This window comes from Toxotes jaculatrix, chromosome 16, assembly GCF_017976425.1.
Source record: "Toxotes jaculatrix isolate fToxJac2 chromosome 16, fToxJac2.pri, whole genome shotgun sequence".
Classification (NCBI taxonomy): domain Eukaryota; kingdom Metazoa; phylum Chordata; class Actinopteri; family Toxotidae; genus Toxotes; species Toxotes jaculatrix.
In genome coordinates, this window is record NC_054409.1 from 4,794,206 (window position 1) to 4,816,594 (window position 22,389).

The following is a 22,389-nucleotide window of genomic DNA, read 5'->3' on the forward strand; positions in this document are numbered from 1 at the left end:
AGAAAAGCACAGCTGTTCAATAAAGACTGGAACAGTAAACTATAACAGCTGGAGTTCGGCATCTACATGGAAATGAAATCTTATATAAATGAAATAAATACCATGTTTACCACATCAGCAACTTCCACATAACCAACCATTGCGCAATCTCCAAACAGGCTCCTCTCGGAGGACTGGGCCAGGACTAGCCTGATTGGCTGAGAGACGTCACGTGATAAGAGATGCATAAACACAGAAATGCAGTGTTTTACTATCGCGATCATGAAAAAAAGAATTCAAATGAGATAGAGCAGACTGATCAGAGTACGAACAGTGAGTATCACAGAGGGATCGGGTTATTTGAGGGATTTTGAACATTACTGATGTGACAGAAACACGTTATTATCATTACACATCTGTCAGCGATGAGCCTCTGCCACTGACTGTCTTTATCTGCCAGGAGCAGAGCACCTCCATCTCAGCCCCGCAACAACTGTCACTTGACTTCACTTTTACGGACACACCACAGTCAAGTTGCCTCAAAGAAATCATGTCAGACGAGAAGTGTCCTAAGTTCGTCGACCCTTCAAAATAAAATGGCTCGCGTTACACAACTTCTTCCGCGGGCGCAGGACAGACGGCCGTCCCAGCAAAGGAGAGATGTTCCTGTGCTGCTGCTCCTCCAAAGGCTTCCCTCCTTTCTTTCTTTCTTTGGTGATTTTGCTTAAAAATTGACTTGCTCAATAAGAAGTCAAAAAAGCTTTTCACTCATTATTTGCTTTTGCTTTTCACAGCAAATAATCCAACAATTTACTGTATTTTTTTTTTAATGACTAAAATGAGTCCGGTCCGTCCTGTTATTACTCTGGATTTATCATGACAGATTACTTAACCTTTACACAAGGAAGATGCCCAGTCATAAGGCACAGTCAGACAGGAATGTCCCCCATCTCTTTTCTTGCTTGTGGCCGGAGTCTAATACTGAGTATCTCCTGGTGCTGATATCACGTGTTCAGAAACCTTCTGTCTACAGTTATAATGTTATTTTTAATATATATCATGTTGTTGTCATTGTTTCATTTCTTATGTGTAACTAGGGTGAAGCTGTAGGACGACAATGTCAACCAGCTTATAAGAAGAGATTATTAGCAATGACATAACTAAAATAGGTCACAAGGGCAATCCTGCAACTTTGGTAACAAATGTATCTCTTCTTGGGGTTTTTCTTTAATTCTAAACAATATCTATTCCATCACGGGAAATATTTTGTTCTTTGATACCGACGACTTCCCTAAGTGTCAAATTGTCGTCTTTTATTTTGAAGGAATCTCGTGCTCCAGCCTTCTGTTGTGTGGCATAACGTTTCTGGGCTTACGTCATGCAGAATGTCCATGGAACATGTAACAGTGCGGTGTAGGTTAAACAGTGCGCTTAGTCCCCCCCCACTGGTTGTCTCCAACCTGTCTCCACCGCGTCCTCTCCGCGTGTCACAGCCGCAGACATGGCTCTGTCCCTGGGATGGTTCTCCGCTCTCGCCGCGGGTGTTTTCTCCGCACATGTTTTGCAGAAACTCGTTTCCCATTCTTTTGGAGAGACCTCTTCTTTCTGTGGAAGGTGATCACGTACGGCGTGAAGCTGGAGCTCTTCAAGCTGACATCCAGCGTGTGCACGGTCCCTGGAAAGGTTCATCCAGCAAGCGCAACGCGTCCCCAACAAACCGTTCGTTATCTACGATGGACGCGTCCACACCTACCGGGACATCGAGCTACGGAGCAACAGGCTCGCCAATGTTTTCCTGGAGAGTCTCAAACTGAGGAAAGAGACTGTGTTGCTTTGCTCATGAACAACGAGCCCGACTTCCTGTGCGTTTGGTTCGGGTTGGCGAAGGTCGGCTGCTCGGTCGCTTTCCTCAACCACGAACATCAAGTCCAAGTCTCTGCTGCACTGCTTCAACTGCTGCGGAGCCAAAACTCTAATAGTCGGTTCAGGTAAAGCTCTCACCTTCTGCTGTTATCACTGTGCGGGTTTTGGTCCTGAACAGTAAACCACTGTGGCTTCATCAGGTTTGTTGCTTTGGGTTTTTTTTTTAGCCTAATATTTAGTTTTAAATTGAACTTTATTTAAGTTCACTTCATTTAACTTCTGCTCTGTGTCATCAGTAATGTCAGGTCTGTCGGTGAGTAGCTTTACATGCACATTGCTCCCTGCTGGCTTTAATCATATTCAGGATATGACATGAAATCTGATTATTCATAAAGTCTTTAGCCTGCTCTTACACATGGAGAATGAATCCAACCAAGAAGTAATAAAAGCCGGACGAGTTTCTCTGCATTCCAGTAGGTATGGATGCGTCCAGTGTCTTTGTAGATCACCTGTCAGTCCAGGAGGAAGTGTCTCATACTGAAGTAAAAGTAGCTGGAAAAACACTTCATTACTCATAAAAGTCTTTCATTCAGAGATGTATTAACAATTAAAATATACTCAACCATATAGAAAGTAAGAGTTGTGTTCTATGTATTATATTGATAGATTATTCTTATTATTAATATTATTGATACATTGATATGTAAGCTTTAAAAAGGCTATTCCTTTATTTTATCCCTCAACTGGGGAAATTACTCTCTGCGTTTTACCCACACCAAGTGATGCAACATGCAGTAGAGGCGCTGGGGCCGTGGGCTGCCTACTATGGCACCCGGGGAGCTGGGGTGGATTGGTGCCTTGCTCAGGGGCACCACAGCCATGGTTGCAGAGGGGAGGGGGCGGCGGGGGTGGGGGGGGTGGGGGGGGGGGGGGGGGGCGCATCTCCTTCACCACCACCCATTTCCATTGCGCTTGGTCGGGGGGGGGGGGGGGGGGGGGGATCGAACCGGCGACCCTCCGATCTTAGACCGGTCCAAAGCCGCACTCTTTTACATGGCTGCCCCCAACTGTCAATGAAGTGTCTACAAAAGATCGTGATGCAATGCATGGTTGCATTGAGCATGAAAAAAAAAAAAATCATAATTAGTGTTTATTTAGACCTTTTTACATCTTCCACAGACACAAACACAACTCTAATGAGATGTGAAGGGAGCGGAAATAAACACATTACTGATATCTGATCAGTATCTTTATGTTCAGCTTGTTTTGTCAAACCAACAGCCTAAAGCCAGTGTATAATGATGCATAGAAATGAAACTAATTCAAAGTAAAATAAAAACAGAGATAAAATTGCAGTCCTCATGTTTGGAGAAAGAAGACCTGGCGAAACATTTGGCTTTCTTTCCTGATAAACAACTAAAATCAGAAATGATCAAAAAACGATTGAAGCAAATAATGTGCTTTTTCTACATGATGCCCAGTAATGAACCCCAATCTCCAAATGCTCCACGAGCTCCAGTGCTTAAGTTCTTTCTGACTGACTGACTGCTCCCAGCTGACTGTGGGACTCAGCTCCTGAAACTGCCAGACCTTCTGCAAGACCCAGCGATCTTTCAAACATGTTTCACTGTGAGATTCCTGCTCCTACAGTTAATAGGATTCATCATGCTGCATGCCATGTGACAGGGATGACAGATCATTGCTCAATCAAACAAGCATGATGTTTGTCAGGGACACTGTCCTCACAACAACCCCCCAGATTCACGGAATGGCCTGAACACTGAGACGCTGATAAGAGGAGTGTCCACAGAATATTATACTTGCTATTGAAGCTGTTCTTCTTGTGACGGTTGTCGAGAATAATCTCGCTCAGTAGTTTAGGGAAAAAAAAAAACAGATTCAGGTGCTCTAACTTTATGGGCAACACTATATATGTATATATATATACACACAGTATTGTGCAGGTTGTTGGGCAGTATAAAGTGCCATGCATAGTTTTATTTTTATTTAGAGAAAAACCCTGTCAGTATTTGCTGTGACCCCCCCCCCCCACCCCCCCCCCCCCTTTGCCTTTAAACCAGGACCAGTTCTCCTCAGTACACCTGAACACAGGGGACTTCCTGTTTTTCTTGTCTCTGAATGACTGTGGCTGTACGTTTGGCCGTTGTTGACCGATCAGATGCAGTTGTTGGGGATTGTGCCAACTGGGCTCAGGTTTCTTTGGAAGTACTCGTGCATCATTTCCAGTTATTTGGCCAAGTTTCATGTTTCTGTCTCATTCCAGCTCATGGCAGTTTGAGCCGCAACACGAGACAACAAATAATAAATAATTATTAATTAGCAGGGTTCCGCCCCTTCATGGTTAGAACCCTAAAACTGAGGTAAATGTAAATGTTGCCTATGTTTTTTAATGTGGTGAAACAGTAAAAAGTGGAAATACACAGTTACCTTACAGTTCAAGTAATTTTGAGTAACATCTAATTCTAGAGGGCGGCATGGTGGTGCGGTGGTTAGCACAGCAAGAGGGTTCCAGGTTTGGACCCCGGTCTGGGCTCTTCTGTGTGGAGTTTGCATGTTCTCCCTGTGCCTGGCTACTCTAAATTAGTAGGTGTCTAATAAGTCTGTCGGTCTGTGTCAGCCCCGTGATTGACTGCCGACCAGCCAATCACAGTACCCCACCTCTCGTCCATAGTCAGCTGGGATAGGCTCCAGCTCCCCTGCGACCCTGACGGATTGAGCAGTAGAAAATGAATGAATGAATCTAATTCTAGAGCTTAGAGTTGAGGAGTTTGTGGTCAAAATGCAAACTTCATTGCAATGGTGGCACCGCTGTGCCAAAATGATGGCTTTTTTATTCATGCCTTTAGCAACAGTGTGTCCTCATCACCAGTTTGATTGCTGCAGTAGTTGTGGCCGGTCAGGTATATTTCCTTTCAGGGTGGAAAAGAGCAGAAGAACAAACAGGGTTTCAGTGCAGTCAGCTAAAGTCCTACAAGCAACTCAGATGTACAGTATAATCCTGGCTGCTAAGACAAAGCAGCTCAGATGCTCTTGCTTATTTTTTTCCCATGCCATTCATCCTCATTATCCTGCTGCTGTGTAATTCCTGCAGGGCTATGGTCATTCCTCTGGGAGCTTTTTCTTTCTTTCTTTTTTTTTTTTTTTTTTTCCTAGGTGGTGATGGAATAAGATTCATAGATTTACATACAGCAGATTGCTCGGGTAAATCCCTGAAATATGGCCCTGCAGTTCTACTGACATGATTCACACGGAGGAGTTCTTTTTACAACTGTTTTTTTAGATATATATAATTATTTTATTTTATTTTATTTTACTTTGTGCTGAATCATCAGAGAACATATCTCTCATGCAGCCTTTGAATCAAGACACTCACAATCAGAAAATATTATACAAACACACTCACATATATTTACCAGAGCCTGGACTTGTGAAATACTTAAGATCTTACAGTGGAGGTTCATGACATTCTTTGGCTCAAGTGTGTAATTTTAGTCACTGAGAAGGAGAGTTACCACAGTTTCATTCTTAAAATATCCACAGTCATTATATGCAGAGTCACCATGAAACTCTAATACTAGTTGCACAATCCTTGTAAATGTGCCTGCCATATGATATATTATTAGCTTCCTATTTGCTCTGATGTCCCTACATCACCCTCAGAAAACACATGTTTACAGCACACGATCAGTTCAGACTTTAGGATTGGATCAAGCAGGAAGCAGGACCGAAGAAATGTTAGTAATTCTTCTTAGTAATTCTTTCCTTTGGGTCCTTTTCATGAAATGCAGTTTTGTCTCCATCTCTCAGATTTAGTGGAATGTCTGGATGGCATCCTGAGCAGCCTGCTGCAGGACAACATTCAGGTGTGGGCCATGAAGGACCAACAGAGTGAGCACACACAGGTGCACACTCTGTTGGATAAGATGGATGCTGCGTCGGACCAGCCAGTACCAGCAGTGTTACACGCCATCACCTCCCTAAAAACCCCCACCCTGTACATCTTCACCTCTGGAACAACTGGTGAGTTTGTCAGTTTTTAAATTAATTAATTAATTTATTTTTTTGTTACAGGTCAGTGATGAGTGACAGTTAGAGGACAAAAACATTCTCCACAAATTCATGTCATGTAAATGGTGCTTGCATATATATATATATATTATTGTTGCTGTGCCTGATATCTACGGTGTTGTAGTATAGTAGTTTAAATATGTCATTTTGATAACTTAGTTATAATTAAGAAATAACCAATAGAGTTTTTTCCCTCCACATTTACTCAGACTACCTTCATCTGTCAGAGGGAGAGCTTTGGAATGCATTAATCAGTTGTCAGATTCATACATTCAGAAATATTTGTCGTCTGCAGGCAGAATGAAAAACGAGATGATCCCAAACGTATTCAGTGAATACAGACAGTCTGTTGCTCCACCACAATCAAAATTGTCTCAAAGCGCTTTACAGAGACCTAGAGCCTGACCCCAGAGCAAGCACTTAAGGCGACAGTGGCAAGAATAAACTCCCCTTTAACAGTAGGAGACCTTGAGCAAACAGGGCTCATATGGGGGACCCTCCTGCTGATGGCCGGGCTGGATGAAAGGAGGAAGATAGCTGGGAATGGAGGAGAGGATCTTGACCTGGATTTTTAACTTTAGCTTAGATTTTAAGCAGTAATCATGATATATTCAGTCATTTGAAACATGTTTGCTCATATTAGACCTCAAATCTTTGTATCTTTGTTCCAGAATGATCAGCAAAGTAATCAGCAATTTAACTGTACTGTAAAATGTCTTTATTTTCTATATAGCAAAACATTCGAATCTCAGTTTGAGTATGACTGCTACGCCTTTTGACTCATCCCGTTAAGCAGTTAAGTTCTTGGTTGATCCAAGGAGGTGTCTTAGCTTTAATTGTGTTTTTTTTTTTCTTAACGGCGCACGATAATCAATAATGTCAGTGAACAGCTTAGTAAAACAGTGAACTGCATAATCAGTGTCATTCTGAAGATACACGAGGGCTCATGAAGTAGGGGTCAAATCTCTCGGGTAATCTTTTTGTTTCTAATCCTTTAGGGCTTTGCTTCATAGCCACTCTAGGAGGCCTCTTTGCTACATTTGCTATTTACATGCACATCACCATGACCTTAAAGGTGACCTTTAAGGGGTTTCCTTTCAGGAGCAGCCACAGAGCTCTTATGACATTAATTGCAGTTGAAATGCAGCGTTGCGTGACATTGTGTTGCATTGTCATGGAGGCTGCACATGGCTATGAAACACTGAAACAAACAGAAGGTATCAGCTGGATTTTTTTTGCTGTATCATTTAATGCACTGTTATGTCTTTAATTTTCCCAGGGCTCCCGAAGGCTGCAGTGATTACTCACCTCCAGAGTCTGAAGGCTGCAGCAGGTTTTTGGGCATTTGGGGCGACCGAAGATGATGTGATGTACATTCCTCTGCCACTCTACCACAGTGCAGCTTCCTTGATCGGCATAGGAGGAACCATAGAGCTAGGTAGGCCTCAGAATCTCTTCCTGACCTTAACCCTGGTCTCAATTCTTTGCATTCACTGCTGCGAGCATTTCTTTTATCCTGTCAGATGAAATGTAGACATGTAGCAAACCACTAGCAAGATCAGGGATTTTCAAAGTCTGAGGCCTGCATTTTTAGTTCTTTTTATTCTTCTTCTTCTTCTTTATATTTTATAAATTGGCACCATTAAATGTACGCCAAAGTAGCATGCCTTTTTTTTATTACGTAAAGTCTCAAGTCTCCTGTTGGAAAGCATGTCTTCCCTTGGAAACCCCCTGATCTTGATGGATCATTATTCCCACATTCATTTTATGCATTTACATTAAGTTAAATTATATTCAGTCTAACCACTTAACACAGTAACTACACCAAAAACTTTGTTTTTCTGCATAGTGAAGTGCCATTTACCAATCGTCACACTGAATAACACGATACTGGTTATTTTGTCAGCAGTTGAGCACATGACAGCCTGGGTGAAAGTTTTCACCTCAAAATCCCCCCAAAAAAAGAGTTTCTCCACACATTTAGAGCTGGCAAACACGAATATTAACTCTAAACAGCATGGCTACAACTATGTGTTGGCACTCACACACACACACTCAGAGAGGCTGTCGCATGAGAGCCTAGTCTTGGTACAACACAAGTACCCACACAACTACGCTACGAACTATGAAAGATATAGCTATAAAAGTTACTAGCTCCCTCCACACGAAGCATGCAGAACACCACCCTTTTCTCCACATTTCAGCAGTGGCATCGGCCCGTAAGTATTACAGACAGCACACAAGGCACAGCTTGTGTGGCACACAGACAGCTCCAAAATCACAAATCATCCTTTATGCGTGCTGGGTTTTGGATGTATCACACATCGAAATGCCAATTAACGATGTGATGAAGGCGTAGTCTGTAATGGCTCTGATTAATTAGTCTTATCAATAATGCTCATGTAACTGAATCTGACCAGTGGTTTCGGTGAAAAGGCAGTAGACCTGCTGATGTTCTGTTCTGAAGCCCACAACTGCACAACAAGCCGGATTCTGTCCTTTTATTTAGTATTTGTAGCCATCACATAGCAACAGAAAAGATATGTGCGTCTCCAAACGGAGAGGACCAAAAGATAATTGTGTTCTTTGCACATCAGAGAGATCGTGTAGACAAAGTCAAATTCGAATAAAGCAGTTGACCTCAGGATTGAGTCCTGAGCTCCATCAAAGCTGTCAGGGTATTTTAGTTTAGCCCACAGTGGCCCCTTTTGTCTGCTTAAATGTAGTGATTCACAATATTTGTAGCAGTGGCATTAGTGTGGAAGTATTTCCATATACTGAACGCAACCTTTCACATGGTGAGGTAATGGCAACAGAAAGGAAACACATTTTTCACTACCTGATGCTATCAGTAAAAACAAATTGTCACTTATTGAGCCAAGCAAGCCTGTGTCTGTTCACAGATGGTGGTTGGGATCACAGAATATTATCAAAGGGACCTCATGTGAGATCCTTGAAATACAAAAGGCTGAGAACCATTCACAGCAGTTTCAGAGCAAAACAGATGGCTGTCTTAATGAATCTATTTCAAATGTCTACAAAAAATGGACTTTGATGGACTTTTGTAATTGACAATGATATGGCGTCCTCACTTCATGGATGTTGCCCAACCATATGCCTTTTACCCATCATATGATCTGAGTTCCATGTTAGATACAGAAAAGCAATCCTCTTTGTAATCTGGTATTCAGGACTGCAGACAGAGTCCACTGTCCACAGTGTAACTGCTAAACTATGTGACCCCTTTGAGGACCCACTGTTTCACTTCAACTAGCAGCTTAATTAGAGGCTTTAGAGCAGGAAGTGGACACTGGAGACTATTATGGAGAGTATTAATCAGCTATCCTTTTGATAAATCCTGGGTTTCTGTATTTCTGTTCCAACTGCCACCAAAGTTGGCGGTTCAGCGTCCTTCACTGGCAGAGACCAACATCCCTACAGGCTGTACTAACAAACTACAGTGACCCGGCGGTTTCAGATGTAATAACCTTTGTACACATTCGTCACAGTTGGTTTTTAGACTCTCAACAAGGGGACCAGCTGTACTGTCATTGTCAGACCAGATCTTCATCTGTCAAGCTTCATCAACTGTAGGAAAGAAAAGGGGTAGCAAAAATTTAGACCTGCACATATGGACACATTGCTGTCTACAGGCAAGGAAAGCGATAGCTGCTTTAGATTGGACATAAATTGAACATATAGATTGAACTTAATCTAACTTACGATAAGGTCTAAAACTGCAGGTCTGACACTACTAGCACTGTGGTTCCTCTAATTTTTTTTTGTTCAAGTGTGTTATTTTACTCACACATGCCATGTATGTTTGAACAGTTAATGGTGCCTGTAATTATTCCTCCTCTCCATACCTATAGCCAAGTGATTTCTTCATAAAATCAGAGGACAGGAAAGAGAGAAATCCGTGTTCTGAGTTAGCAAAATCAAAGATATCAAAGTTGTAGGCTTTTTTTTTTTTTTTTTTTCATGAAGAGGGATGCAAATCTTGATTGTTACTGGGACAAAATGTTTGCTATAGCCTCATATCATCAATGGTCTAAATCTGAAAAGTAGGTTTGTACAAGACTTTAGGTGCAGACTTTTGCAATGTTGTTAATATACAAAGGTATCTTCCTGAGACCAGTATGGAGAGTAGGGATGCAGTGGCAAGTCACTCTTTCAGTATACATATTACTTGGAAAAACTTAAGCCTATTCTTGAAAGACTGAAAGTGAACAAAATAACTGTTCTGTCTTTGAACCTTTACCACGTGATAACATTGGCAGACATTGTGTCCTTATTATTTGCAGTAGATTAGTTGAGTAGGTCAATGCCACACTTGAACTGACTTGTACCTCTGTTTTTGAAAGATATCAGTAAGGCACCATGTGTTCTGTTTGAGGTGTCTCTGTTTGTGCTGTGGTCTCCAGCTCTGTTTGTGGAGCGCATCCATTCAGGGAGGTCAATATATGGGTTTTTATCTCAGATGTTGGGTTTAAGTCTATATGGCTGAAACTGTTTTCCACATTTTTGCACCTGTAAGTATTCTAACTGGATAAACATTGCAGGTTTGGTCAGAAAACATCTCTTACTTCAGTTAAACAGTTCACTGGAAATTAGAGATATTTTTTGGCTAGAAACGCACCATGTAGTTGATGTAACCAGTAGCAATAGATGTAGGAAGCGAAGCCAGCACAACTATACTGAGGTGCAACACCATCAGTGTCTCAGAGGAGAGACTTAATGAAAGTGTGCACAGTTATTCCCACTGATAGAATTCATTGCATTTCTTCCCTTTCTGTGTTTATATGCACTTAACTAATCAGCAGTATTGGGTTGAGTAAGCCAAAAATTCAAGTTCACATTCATACCACGATTACTCTCTCACCTCCACTCACTGCGTGAAGTAGTTATGTTTTTGGATCGTGGTCTGTTAAAGTGTTGTTAATATGCTTATGTCATAACTTTGAAAAGAGTCATAAGAAAAGCTGGCTGTGGTAGTTTGACAGCAGACTTGGGATCAGCAGACCATCTTAACAGGATCTTAACAGAATGAACAGGAATGTTTGAAATGATAAATAAACAAACATATATATTTTAAAGTTTACATTTGTATTATTAGATCTATGGAGTAGATACACCAAGTATTGAAAATAGAGAATAGGAGAATTTAATCCCTAAATTATATATTTAATGACACTGTTGTCTGTTGTATTACAGGTGCGACCTGCGTCTTGAAGAAGAAGTTCTCAGCCTCCCAGTTCTGGAGCGACTGTAGGAAACATGACGTGACTGTTTTCCAGTACATTGGTGAACTCTGCCGATACCTGTGCAACCAGCCTAAGGTAATCCTCTGTTTGGCATTCAGCTGTCAGTCTTCATAACCTTTTGCAAAAAATGTATATTGTGCCTGTCTTTAGTATAAAATTCCTATCCAGTAAAACTGACGTTGTTGTGTTACCCTCCTAGTTGGGAATCCACACTAAACACACAAACCTACACCTGTGAAAATTACTCTTTACACTTAAACACGAGAAAAAAAACAAAAGTTGGAGCCTAAGAACATGAGGGCATAAGTGATGGATGTCAAAAATGCTTCCCTTTGGAATCATTTCTTGTTTTCTGTGAAAAATCAAGTCGCTATAATAGTGTCCCACAATCTCACAAGAAGTCTTTAACTTTTATAATCATTTCTTTTTTGTGTTCTTTCTATTCTGTTCCATTCTGATTCCTTTATTCCTCTCCATCATTGTCATTTATATTTATCTTCAAGCTTCAGCGCTCTTTACAGCAGGCAGACTTTCCCTTTTATAAAGAGCAGCAGTCACTGCTACATGTGAATCATTCAAGTAACTTGGTGCACAACTAGAAAGATAAGCAGGGTCTTTGTTTTAGTGTTGTGTCCTCTCGTTGTGGGCACATGGATGTGTGCACATACACAGTGTGCGAGCAGAGCTTGTCCCTTCTTGAGGCTGGACTCAAAGTCCTCTTTGTCCACTTTCCCTCTGTTATTTGGCTGTGTAGGTGGAAGGCTGGCCATGACCGTCCTCACTGCTGATTGGGCAAATGAAAAGATGTGGAGCACGTAGAGCACATACACAGTCTTCCACAGGGTCAATGTGTGCACACAAGCGTGATCACTAATTACTGCTTGTATGCTGTCTTTATGCGCAATGATCAAATGTGCAAACATAGAACTCATCACAGAGGACTCAAACACAACTGGCAAACAGGCATATACACATTTTCTATAGGCTTGTCCAAGGGTAGGGTAATATACTAACTGCTGTTAGTATATTGCTGGACTTCAAATGTCGTTACAGTCATCGTTCTCAAGATTTAGCGAAATCAAACCAAATTTCTGACTGAATTTGTGACTTTTTCTATTTTTGGCTTTTTCTTATAGAAATATACCGTATAATTTCAAAATATTACAGTTACCTCTCTGTATAGCAGTTTTCATCACTGCTTTCCCCCGCAGGATGAAGATTTTATACACATATGGAACATACTACATTTAATGATGTGTTCACCATTTGTCCACCGTCTTCTTTAGTCCCTTTTTATTAAAGGTGGGGAACCACTTCTTCTGTTGTATTTTTGAGTAGTTGCTCAAGGTGTGTTGTCTATTCCCTGTCGTTGATACACGCTGGGCTTAGATTACCAAATAATGAGGCCCCAGGCCCTAGCGACTTCTAAAGGCCCCATGTTGATTTGTGTCAATTTGCCATTTATTTGCAATTTTGTTCTCCAATATGCATCATACTCCAAAGACACTTTTTCTTCAATCAAATTACCTCAAACAGGGAGTCTGTGGGGTCCACAGGTCTGTCTTTCTAGTGGGTTTATCTGATGGATACCCATCATTTCCATTTTCTGAATTCTGGAACTACTGTAATGAACACACTCTCTGTTACCACCATTAACCATAAGTGTTATCAGTTCAGCTCAAATCTGAGTCTCTTCTAAACAAACTGTGCTTATCATGTACATGCAATGAGGTGCAACACATAATCAGTCATCTTAGCAATAAGAGACATGGAATAATAAGTATTAGCTTATTGAAGCGTTTCCACAACATTTCACCCTAACAATTTCACCTTCACTGATATTATTTACTTCACTGTAAGTAATATCAGTGTAATTAAGACTTAATTTTACATCACTGACACAAGAGCAGCTGCTTTGTTAGACATGTGCCTCTTTTTTTGCTGCTTATTTCCAACACATTATATAATGAAGTCTTTGGTCTTTCAGTCCAGTGGAAACTACTGGAATGCTGTGTGTGTGTGTGTGTGTGTGTGTGTGTGTGTGTGTGTGTGTGTGTGTGTGTGTGTGTGTGTGTGTGTGTGTGTGTGTGTGTACGTGTGGTAAAAGACTGCTTTTGTTATTTGTTGCGACAGATTCACTCTCTTGGTTACACCAATTTGCTTCACACCAATTTGACCAATTTGCATTCATGGCAGTTATTTGTTTGTGACACACACACACACACACACCCCAGCCCACAACCCTCACAACTGAATGCCTAACCCCAGCCCCTCACCCTAACCCTGACCTAAACCTCATTCTAACCTGAACCCTAAAACCAGTTCTGACCCCTCAAACAGGTCAGGTGTGTCAGAAAGTGGGGACCAGCCAAAATGTCCTCACTTTTCCAGCATATCCTCACTTCAACACTCCAGTGGTTTAAAACTCAAACACACTCATACTTGTATGTGAGGCTACCCATTAACAACCATCTGAACTGAATGCCTAACCCTCACCCTAACCTACTCTAAAATCAAGTCTGAAATCTTAAGCAGCCCTTTAAAGCAGTGAGGTGCAGTTTGAAATCTCACTGCATAATTGTCTGTTTCTTGTATATTCCAGTGTGTCAGCTTAACGAACATGAATAAACACCTTCTTAAACTGCAAGCATTTACACATTATTGAGAAATACTCAGTTGTCACCTGTCATATCTATTTTGCTGATGTCATTACATCTCTCTCCGTCCAACAGACAGAGATAGATAAAGTTCACAAGGTGCGGATGGGAGTAGGGAATGGACTGCGGCAGGATGTCTGGCGGGAGTTCCAGAGTCGCTTTGGAAACATCAAAATGTGCGAGGTATACGGATCCACAGAGGGAAACCTGTGCTTCATGAACCACATCGGCAAGATTGGAACTGTGGGCCGGTCCAACTTCCTCTACAGGGTGAGTTCTTGGTAACCTTGCCACCCAAACCCCACCCCTTTCCATCGAGCTGGTTTGGAACATCTGCAACCGTGTTGGCAGGAACTTTCCAAACGTTTCATTTCCATTGCAGAAAGAATGCAGAGTCTTTCTTATGCTGCTTTTACATCTTTAATACTTTGTTAACTTCTGAATTTTTGTAATGGACAAGTACAGTTTACACACATCTGCGCATGTGTGTATTAATGCATGCAGCATCACAACTTCCTCTCCACTCAACCGAAACACAAACATCTCCATCAAGTTGCTATTCTTATCTGTGACCAAACTAAGAGTCTACAGCCATGCTAGTTGCTCTGTGAGGGTGTAGTTGGGCACAACATGTGTTTTGAGCTAAATGCTAACACGTCTTAGTTCATGTTCCAACTGCTGATAATTGGAATGTCTTCAAAGAGTTGGACAAGATATGATTTTGACCTGATGGTGGTGCTAGACGAAAAACACCAACCACCAGAATCACCGTTGTCAGCAAGATTCATCCTTTTAGGACCATTAGTGTACTAATTCGTCTTGTAGAGGCTGAAATATTCCAAAGGATAAGTGAACATTTTGACCTGATAATGGTGCTACAGGAAAGGTAAAGGGTTCATTCACTGGGCACTATAGATAGCTGTACCAAACTTTCATGTCAGTCCATGTTGAGATATTTCGGTGAAAGCCAACAGTGTCGGTCTATTGGTGGCACGCAATCACCCAGTCAGTAGGATTCATGGCTGTACATGAAATGACTGTAGAGATTTTCATCTGTTGAGATAGATGGATAGATGGTGGACTGACTGACTGACTAAGAGACTAAGACACTGTGTGTGTGTATAGTTGTAGCATTATATTACCTGAAAAGCCAGGGAATGACTTGTGGAGACCATGAATAACAAAGCTCATGCCTGTTGTCTTGCAGGTCTACCTCGTTCTTTCAGATTTTAATTGGAGGGCAACAGGTTGTGGGTAGCTGTCATGGAATTCTTAAAGAATGCAAAAAAGGAAGTAAAGTCAGGGTGTGCTCATGTACAGTATAATGTGAGTTTTGACATAGCAGAGCATCAGCATGCACATGGAGCAGCATGCACACATATTGTATTATACTTTCCAAGAAAAAATTCCCAAGGAATGAATCATGGACCTCCTTTCCAGCACATCTCTGACCCAGTGTGTGTTAGTACGTATGGGAGAGAAACACAGTGTTAAGGAGTGTTGTGTCTTTATGGATGTGGTTGTGCATTCTTGTGAGAGCATTTCAGTAATGTCCTGATGGCATGAGTCCAGCAGAGACACTGAACATGGCCTTATGTCCTTAAGAGTGCATGTATATATACATTTAGGAAAACACACTTACTCTCAATCTCATGTGTGTGTGTGTGTGTTAAGTAAAGAGCTGGAGTCAGCACATGGTTAGCCTAGCTTAGCATAAAGACTAGAAACAGAAGGAAACAGCGAGACTTTCAGAATCACACCCACCAGCATTCCACTGGCACGGAATGCTGGAGTAAACAGCTGCATGCTGTCTACCACACAGTTAACTCAGCTCCATTGGAATGGCACTTTACACATGTCAGTTGGCACTTTGAGGGAAACAGAACAAAAAACAGGAGACAAACACAAGATATATAGCTAAGACTATAATGCAAATACAGATGGTTTCATAATTATCAGAGATGTGGTTCTACTGCAGACAGAAGTATAGCTCATAAGCATACTAACAGATTCACATGGGATAAAGTGTTATTTATTATGATTAATCATGACCTATGACCTATAGGTTGACACAGGTGTACTTTTGACTTGCAGTTTATTGTATGTGCACAACTCACAGTAGGCGTGAATAACTATAACTTCACAACTCCCCACCTGTTAAACTGTGGCAGAAGCCGTATGCATGACTTGAATTTGTGTTCTAAAGTGCACATGGTTAGCCGAGTAAACTGTGGTGAGCAGTGGGGGGGGTGGGGTAAACAGCTTAGAGGAAATCTGTCAGGCCATGTATTATCCAGGATGTAGTAGGAAGTGTCCTCCATTAGAGGGGTCTGTAGGGGGGTCAATAAATGGACTGTCTGTAGTTACAGGGCATGGGCACAGTATTATGAACATACGTGAAACTTAACAATAACTATCTTTGTGAAGCACGGTCTTGCAGTGATGCATATGAACGTGCCAAGCCTGCACAGGCATAGCAGAAATGGATGGAAACCACATCCAGATCACAAATACATACATTTTCAAATGATACCTACCAGCTGATGTTATTCTTAATTTAATCTTTATTTCTTCATTTAGATATATAAATATATAGAATATGAAAGTAGTACAAGCCAATATGAACACAATATACATGTCAAAGAATGGAATGTGATACAATATAATTTTCTCAGACTTAAAAGAGAGGTTATTTTGTCCACATGGTGGTCACATGGTGGTTATGAAATACAGTGTGTAAAATAAAACAATCACAATCGCAATGTAACACACCACAGTAGATTACAATTGGAGGAAACTGTAATACAATATGTGTCTCAGGGCATTAACATTGTTGTGCAGCTGAAACTTAGAGAGATGTTGGTTGAAGAATGTCAACCTGAATAATTGGTTGCAGAGATTAAGCTGCGGGTCTGTTGAGACCGTGGCTCTCACAGGTATTAGCCTCGCTAATACTTGTCTGTGGAGCTGCTGTTAATCAGAGGAGTTACAAAAGAGTGGCTTCAGGCATTTAGCTCTAATCTCTGACCTCAGCTATTCTTAGATCTGTCTCAGTGTCTTTCCTGCCAGGCCCCACAAACTGTTATAAAAGTTAGTTATAAAAGTGAAGTTATGAAACATAATGATCTCAGGACACAAATCCTAATTTAGCTAACAGGATCGAGAGCTCTAGGTATATTTATTTAATGCAGTGTTCATCTTTAATGTGAGGGAAGCTTATAAATACTTAACCAATACACCAATACGAATAAAACCAATAAAAAAAAAAGACAACAAATTACAGTTTGTGGTCTGTAAAATCAGAGGTGTTCTTGTGTGTATATACAGCTTATACCCACCTCTGTGCAGGGTGGTGGTAGGTGGGTAGGGGGGGGGGGCGATGGGGGGGGGGGGGGGGGTTTACCATATACCTACCTAAAAATAACCAGCGATATGTAAGAGTGTACATCTTGTAGAGATGTAGTAACACCATAGTGAATCATGTTGCAGTTTTTTTACGTGGTGTTGCTCCTTGACTTCAGCTTATAAGGCAGCGCCTCTTCCCAGGAAATAAAAGTACCCCCGCTATAACTGCACCAAGTCAGGATCTGTCTTAAATGTGTGTGTGTGTGTGTGTTTAGAAACTAAAGCTGTCCAATAAATGTAATGGAGTAAACACTGCAATATTTCCATCTGAACATTGGCATCAAATTTGGTAGACAACAGCATGAATCCATGGACCTAACCTGCCTTGTTGTCAACAGTCCAGGCTGGTGGTGGTGGTGGTGGTGTGATGGTGTGGGGAATGTTTTCTTGGCTCACTTTGGCCCTTAAGACCAATCAATCACGGTCTGAATGCCACAGTCTGTCTGAATTGATGATATTGTTGACTACAAATTAAATATGCTTGTTCTTCGGGAGAGATTTAAAAATAGAAGACATCCGGATTTCTTCTTTTTTTAAATTCTTTATCATCTCACAAGCAGAAAATAGGTGTTTCGCTTTAAGTGTTGCTGCCGCAAGGAATTGTGGGACAGAATTATGAAAGTATGCTCCAGTGTACTCTGTGCTTAAGGAGATAAGAAAGACATTTAACCTTAAGTTGATATGTGGATGATTGTTCCATGAATTAGCTGAGAGGTCTATACCACTGCTCCTTTAATAATATATATATATATATATATATTTTTTTTTTCTTTTTGTGTAGCTCCTGTTCAAATATGATCTAGTGAAGTATAACATGGAGAAAGATGAACCAGTAAAGGATCAATACGGTTTTTGTCAGCGAGTGGAAAGGGGTAAGAGTACATCCGCAACATTTTCACCAATTCACTTTGAATTAGCTTGTCCTCGACCTGATTTGAAAACTTTCTTCTCAGGTGAGACAGGGCTTTTACTGTCCAAGGTGAGCGCCATCAGCCCCTTCTTTGGCTACGCTGGAAGCAAGCACCTGACCGAGAAGAAGTTGTTGAGAGACGTGTTTGTGAAGGGAGATTCCTACTTTAACACGGGTGACCTAATGGCTGAAGACCAGGAAGGCTTCATCTGCTTCAAAGACAGAGTGGGAGACACCTTCAGGTACAGTTTGAGAGGTCTGACATGTCTTTACCGCAGGTACACACCATACACATACAAACGACTACAGGACCTTTATCCCTAGGATGATGTTCAGCCTGTTGATGTCACCAGATGATGCATTTATAACAGAAAACCTGCAATACTAACTAACTACAGAGAAAGATGTAAACGTTTACCACAGCAGGGAGAATGCACAGGGGTCTGTCTAGCCCCTGTACCACTAGCCTCTGTAACATCCAGCATTTCTTTCATCACTCTTTCTGAAATTGAAGTGTGCTCGTGGGATTTACGTTTCATATTCTAAGAGATGTTTGGCATCTATTTCAGCACCTGATGTTAGAAGCTGAAACCTGAAAGTTAAAAAAAAAAAATTACAGCTCCCATGATGTGTGCATCATCATAACCTGGCTTGACCCGTAAAGATAATATATATTGAAGTGAATTTTCTGTAGGAAAGGCCCCAAAGTTAGGGCATATTATATTCATAGTATGATGTCTTGTGGATGTAGTGTTGTGTCGGCTCCTGTGGGACGGCCCCCCCCCCCCCCCCTCTGCTGGCTGAATCGGGTAACTGGCGGCATTCAGGCAGAGAGGTGTGGGCTTCGTAGAGTGAATGTGAAACTGCGGTCGAGCAATTAATTAACGTCGCAGCAGGTGGTCTGTGCGTGGGTGAAATGTGAGTATGTGTGTATATAGTTGACTTACTGTATTTACGTTCGGCAGCCTTAAACCTGTTTCTGTTATTCTGCGGTGTTACCATGCGATGTTGTGTTTATGTGCAAGTTTGTCAGGTGAAATGTGTTTAAGAGCTGTGATAATAGGAACTAGAGGCAAATGGAGACGTAGTAATTTCAGTACTCTTTTATATTATGTTTCTTGAACATTAAGAGCCTTAATTCTGCATTCATAGGTGTACTTTCTTACTTTATTTGCTATAGAAAACCATATGACCTCTTTGCCTGCAAAGGGAGAGAAAGAAATCACCCGAACTATCCATCACCTGCCTCTTTATCGGATAAACTGGAATATATATTAAAAAAAAGGAAGTTTGGCCTTAAGTTGGTGTTCTGGCCGACACACCCTGTGTGAACGCCAGATGCAATGTAGTCCCAGTGTCTCCACTACGCGTGCTGTGATGTTATCTCTGTGATGGGCTCATGATTTGTGGGAAATTAATGTTTGTTAAGGCTCCCTTTATACAGAAATATTGTGTAAAGTGAGCTGCAAGACATGTTATTGATAAAAACGCTGGACTTTTTTTTGGTAAATTAGCAGCATTACAAATGTCAGCAGGATTTTACATGAGGTATTTATACTTCTAAAACATAACCCAGAAGTTCCAGTTTCACCTCAGACTCTCAGTTAAGTTGCATTATGAGAAATGTAGTATCCACAGTTTTTAAAAATCAACATATCACGGGCTCTTCCGTCTCAGTGTTGACTGTCACTTGTGAGCCCCCTAAAGTGTGGAAGTTCAAATCACAAATTTCTAAAAATGAAAGGCCTGTTTTTCATCTTTTGTCTGATAATTTGAAATTTGTTTTTGGTTTCATGGGTTGTTTTTTTTTTTCCACATAAAAACGGGTCTACATATCTGTAATCAATACACTGGACCACGCTGTCACAATTGAATTGTCATAGAGATGTCCTCCAGACGTGTTGAGACATGAAATCACTCTGCTTGGAGTAAAAAAAAAAAAGTCTGATATGGTTTTTCACAAAAAAAGGTTAAAAGTCAGTGACAACAGCTTCGTGTCCAACTCTGCACAGACTGTGGCTTAATCCATTGTGTTAACAAAAGTATGTTACGTAATGTGGCCAGTAGGTGGACCATAGGAACACAAGAAGGATTTATACATCTCCGAGCCACGCCTATTCAATTTCAAAGGAGAAATGATGAAACCCACAGGGTTTGATTGGTTCACTGGACACTGAATTTACAAGACTCTGTATCACTTTGATTGAAATCCGTGTTTCTTCTCGATTTCAGGTGGAAGGGTGAAAATGTAGCAACGACAGAGGTAACAGAGACTCTCGGGCTGGTGGATTTTATCCAGGAAGTTAATGTGTATGGAGTGGAAGTACCAGGTATGTTTCAAATGTGTTTGCGTTTGATATCCAAATACGGCTCACCTCAATTAGCAACAACGTACTGACACAATAAGTCAAAGTCGGTACTTGTACTGATATTAAATATGATTATCATAATGAAAATAATTTTATAACTTTATATTACAATGGCTCACCATGCTGCTTTTGGCAAAAGGGAAGCTGAATTTCCTCTTCTTTAATTCATCACTGAATCACCATGTGAGCAGCTTCCTGCTTGGAAGATGTTTTACTTGAAGAAGGACATGAGTATATTGTTAATATCTTGATAATGAACAACCCAGGAATGACTAAACACAGGTTATGCTGAACTGTGGTTTCCCGCAGGGCATGAGGGCAGAGCGGGAATGGCTGCCATGATCACAAGACCAGGTCTCACTTTTGATGGGAAGAAATTGTTCGATCACGTGATGAGGGATCTACCGGCGTACGCTCGTCCGCTGTTCATTAGGCTTCAGGTGAGGAGCTGAGGCAGGAGAGATCTTCTATAATCTGAAGGATGAGCAAGGCACCAGTCCCCATGTTTTTACCAGTGAACGAGTGCGTGTGTGTGTGAATGAGAGGTTCTATAAAGTGTTTTGTCCTACTCAGATTAAAAAAAAAAAAAACTACACAAATGCAACCCACAAACCATTAACTGACATAGCTTTAAGAAACTCTTTGTTCCCCTGATACAGCCAGTCGAAATTGCCGGCTTTGCCGCCATATTTGGTTTGAGCTCCTATCTCAGGAATGATTTGGTGCAACGAAACCAACTTTGGTCGCACGCTTCGTGACCACGTCCCGAGGGGACAGGACAAATTTGGTGTCATTCAGCCACTATGGGGGCGCTCCAATTAGCAAAATTCTTGTGTTGGCTCATATCACTTGATGTGTTTGGATTTAGAACTAAATGATTGATGAATTGATGTCTGCAGATACTGTGCGTTATTCCATTGATTTTTTGAGAATTTGCCAACTTTCCTTGACAGCCAATGGAAATCGACGGCGAAGCCGCCAAACAGGAAGTCAGCTCGTATTTCCACCAGTCTCTCACCAATTCAAACTTTGAATTTTGCTCACATCTCTGCAACGCTTTGATGTCTGAAGACCAAACCAGTCTTAACGCTTTAAGACTTCCTCTGAAGTGCGCAATAAAAAATTTGGTGCCATTCGGCCACTAGAGGGTGATGTAATCAGCAAAATTGTGTTTCTGCGTGTAACTTTTGACCCGTATAATTCAGATTATCAGACTGTAATTTTTAATTCCAGTCTCACTGGATTCAGTCTGAAACCCGCTGATACCTGCTGAAATCCCACTGATTGTGGTTTCTTCTTCTCTCCCTCAGGAGATCATGGAAATGACGAGCACCTTCAAGCAGCAGAAGTTCCAGCTGGTGCAGAGTGGCTTCAACCCCTCGACGATCTCCGAGCCTCTCTATGTTTTGGACTACCAGCAGAAGAATTACGTTCCTCTAACAGACACTATCTACCAGAGCATCCTTGCTGGAGAACGCAAGCTATAGAACTCACAAGTATGATGACATGGCTTGAGACAAAGAGGGATTTAAAAAAAGAGAAGAGTTCTGCTTATTGCAGTATTTTATATTTAATTTAATAGAGCCATGAGGCTACAATCGAGTTGAATGACTTTTACTGAGATCTGAATGAACATATGTCATAAAGTTAGTGAATAAGAGGATCAGGATCAGCTGACAGTATACACATGAACAGTAATGTCCCACACATCACATAAATAATATATATACATAATATTTAAGGGTTAAAAACCCTTGTAAGTGACCAAATAACACGAAAGCCATCTTTTAACTTATCACCTAAAAGGGCCTCAGTGTTTCAATAAGTTAGTAAATAGAGAACTGAATGGATTG

General features: G+C 41.2%; 1 protein-coding gene across 1 annotated transcript; it reads left to right on the forward strand.

Moving 5' to 3' along the window:
* The first annotated feature begins 1,365 nt into the window (after positions 1-1,365).
* slc27a6 (solute carrier family 27 member 6) lies at positions 1,366-22,065 on the forward strand. The gene is given in 14 exon segments (XM_041058240.1): positions 1,366-1,550; positions 1,553-1,653; positions 1,655-1,796; positions 1,799-1,896; positions 1,898-1,967; positions 5,671-5,883; positions 7,211-7,369; positions 11,146-11,270; positions 13,928-14,122; positions 18,039-18,129; positions 18,211-18,409; positions 20,400-20,497; positions 20,846-20,976; positions 21,847-22,065. Coding segments are annotated over 14 exon segments (1,869 nt in total). The 5' UTR covers positions 1,366-1,480; the 3' UTR covers positions 22,024-22,065.
* Positions 22,066-22,389: the final 324 nt, after the last annotated feature.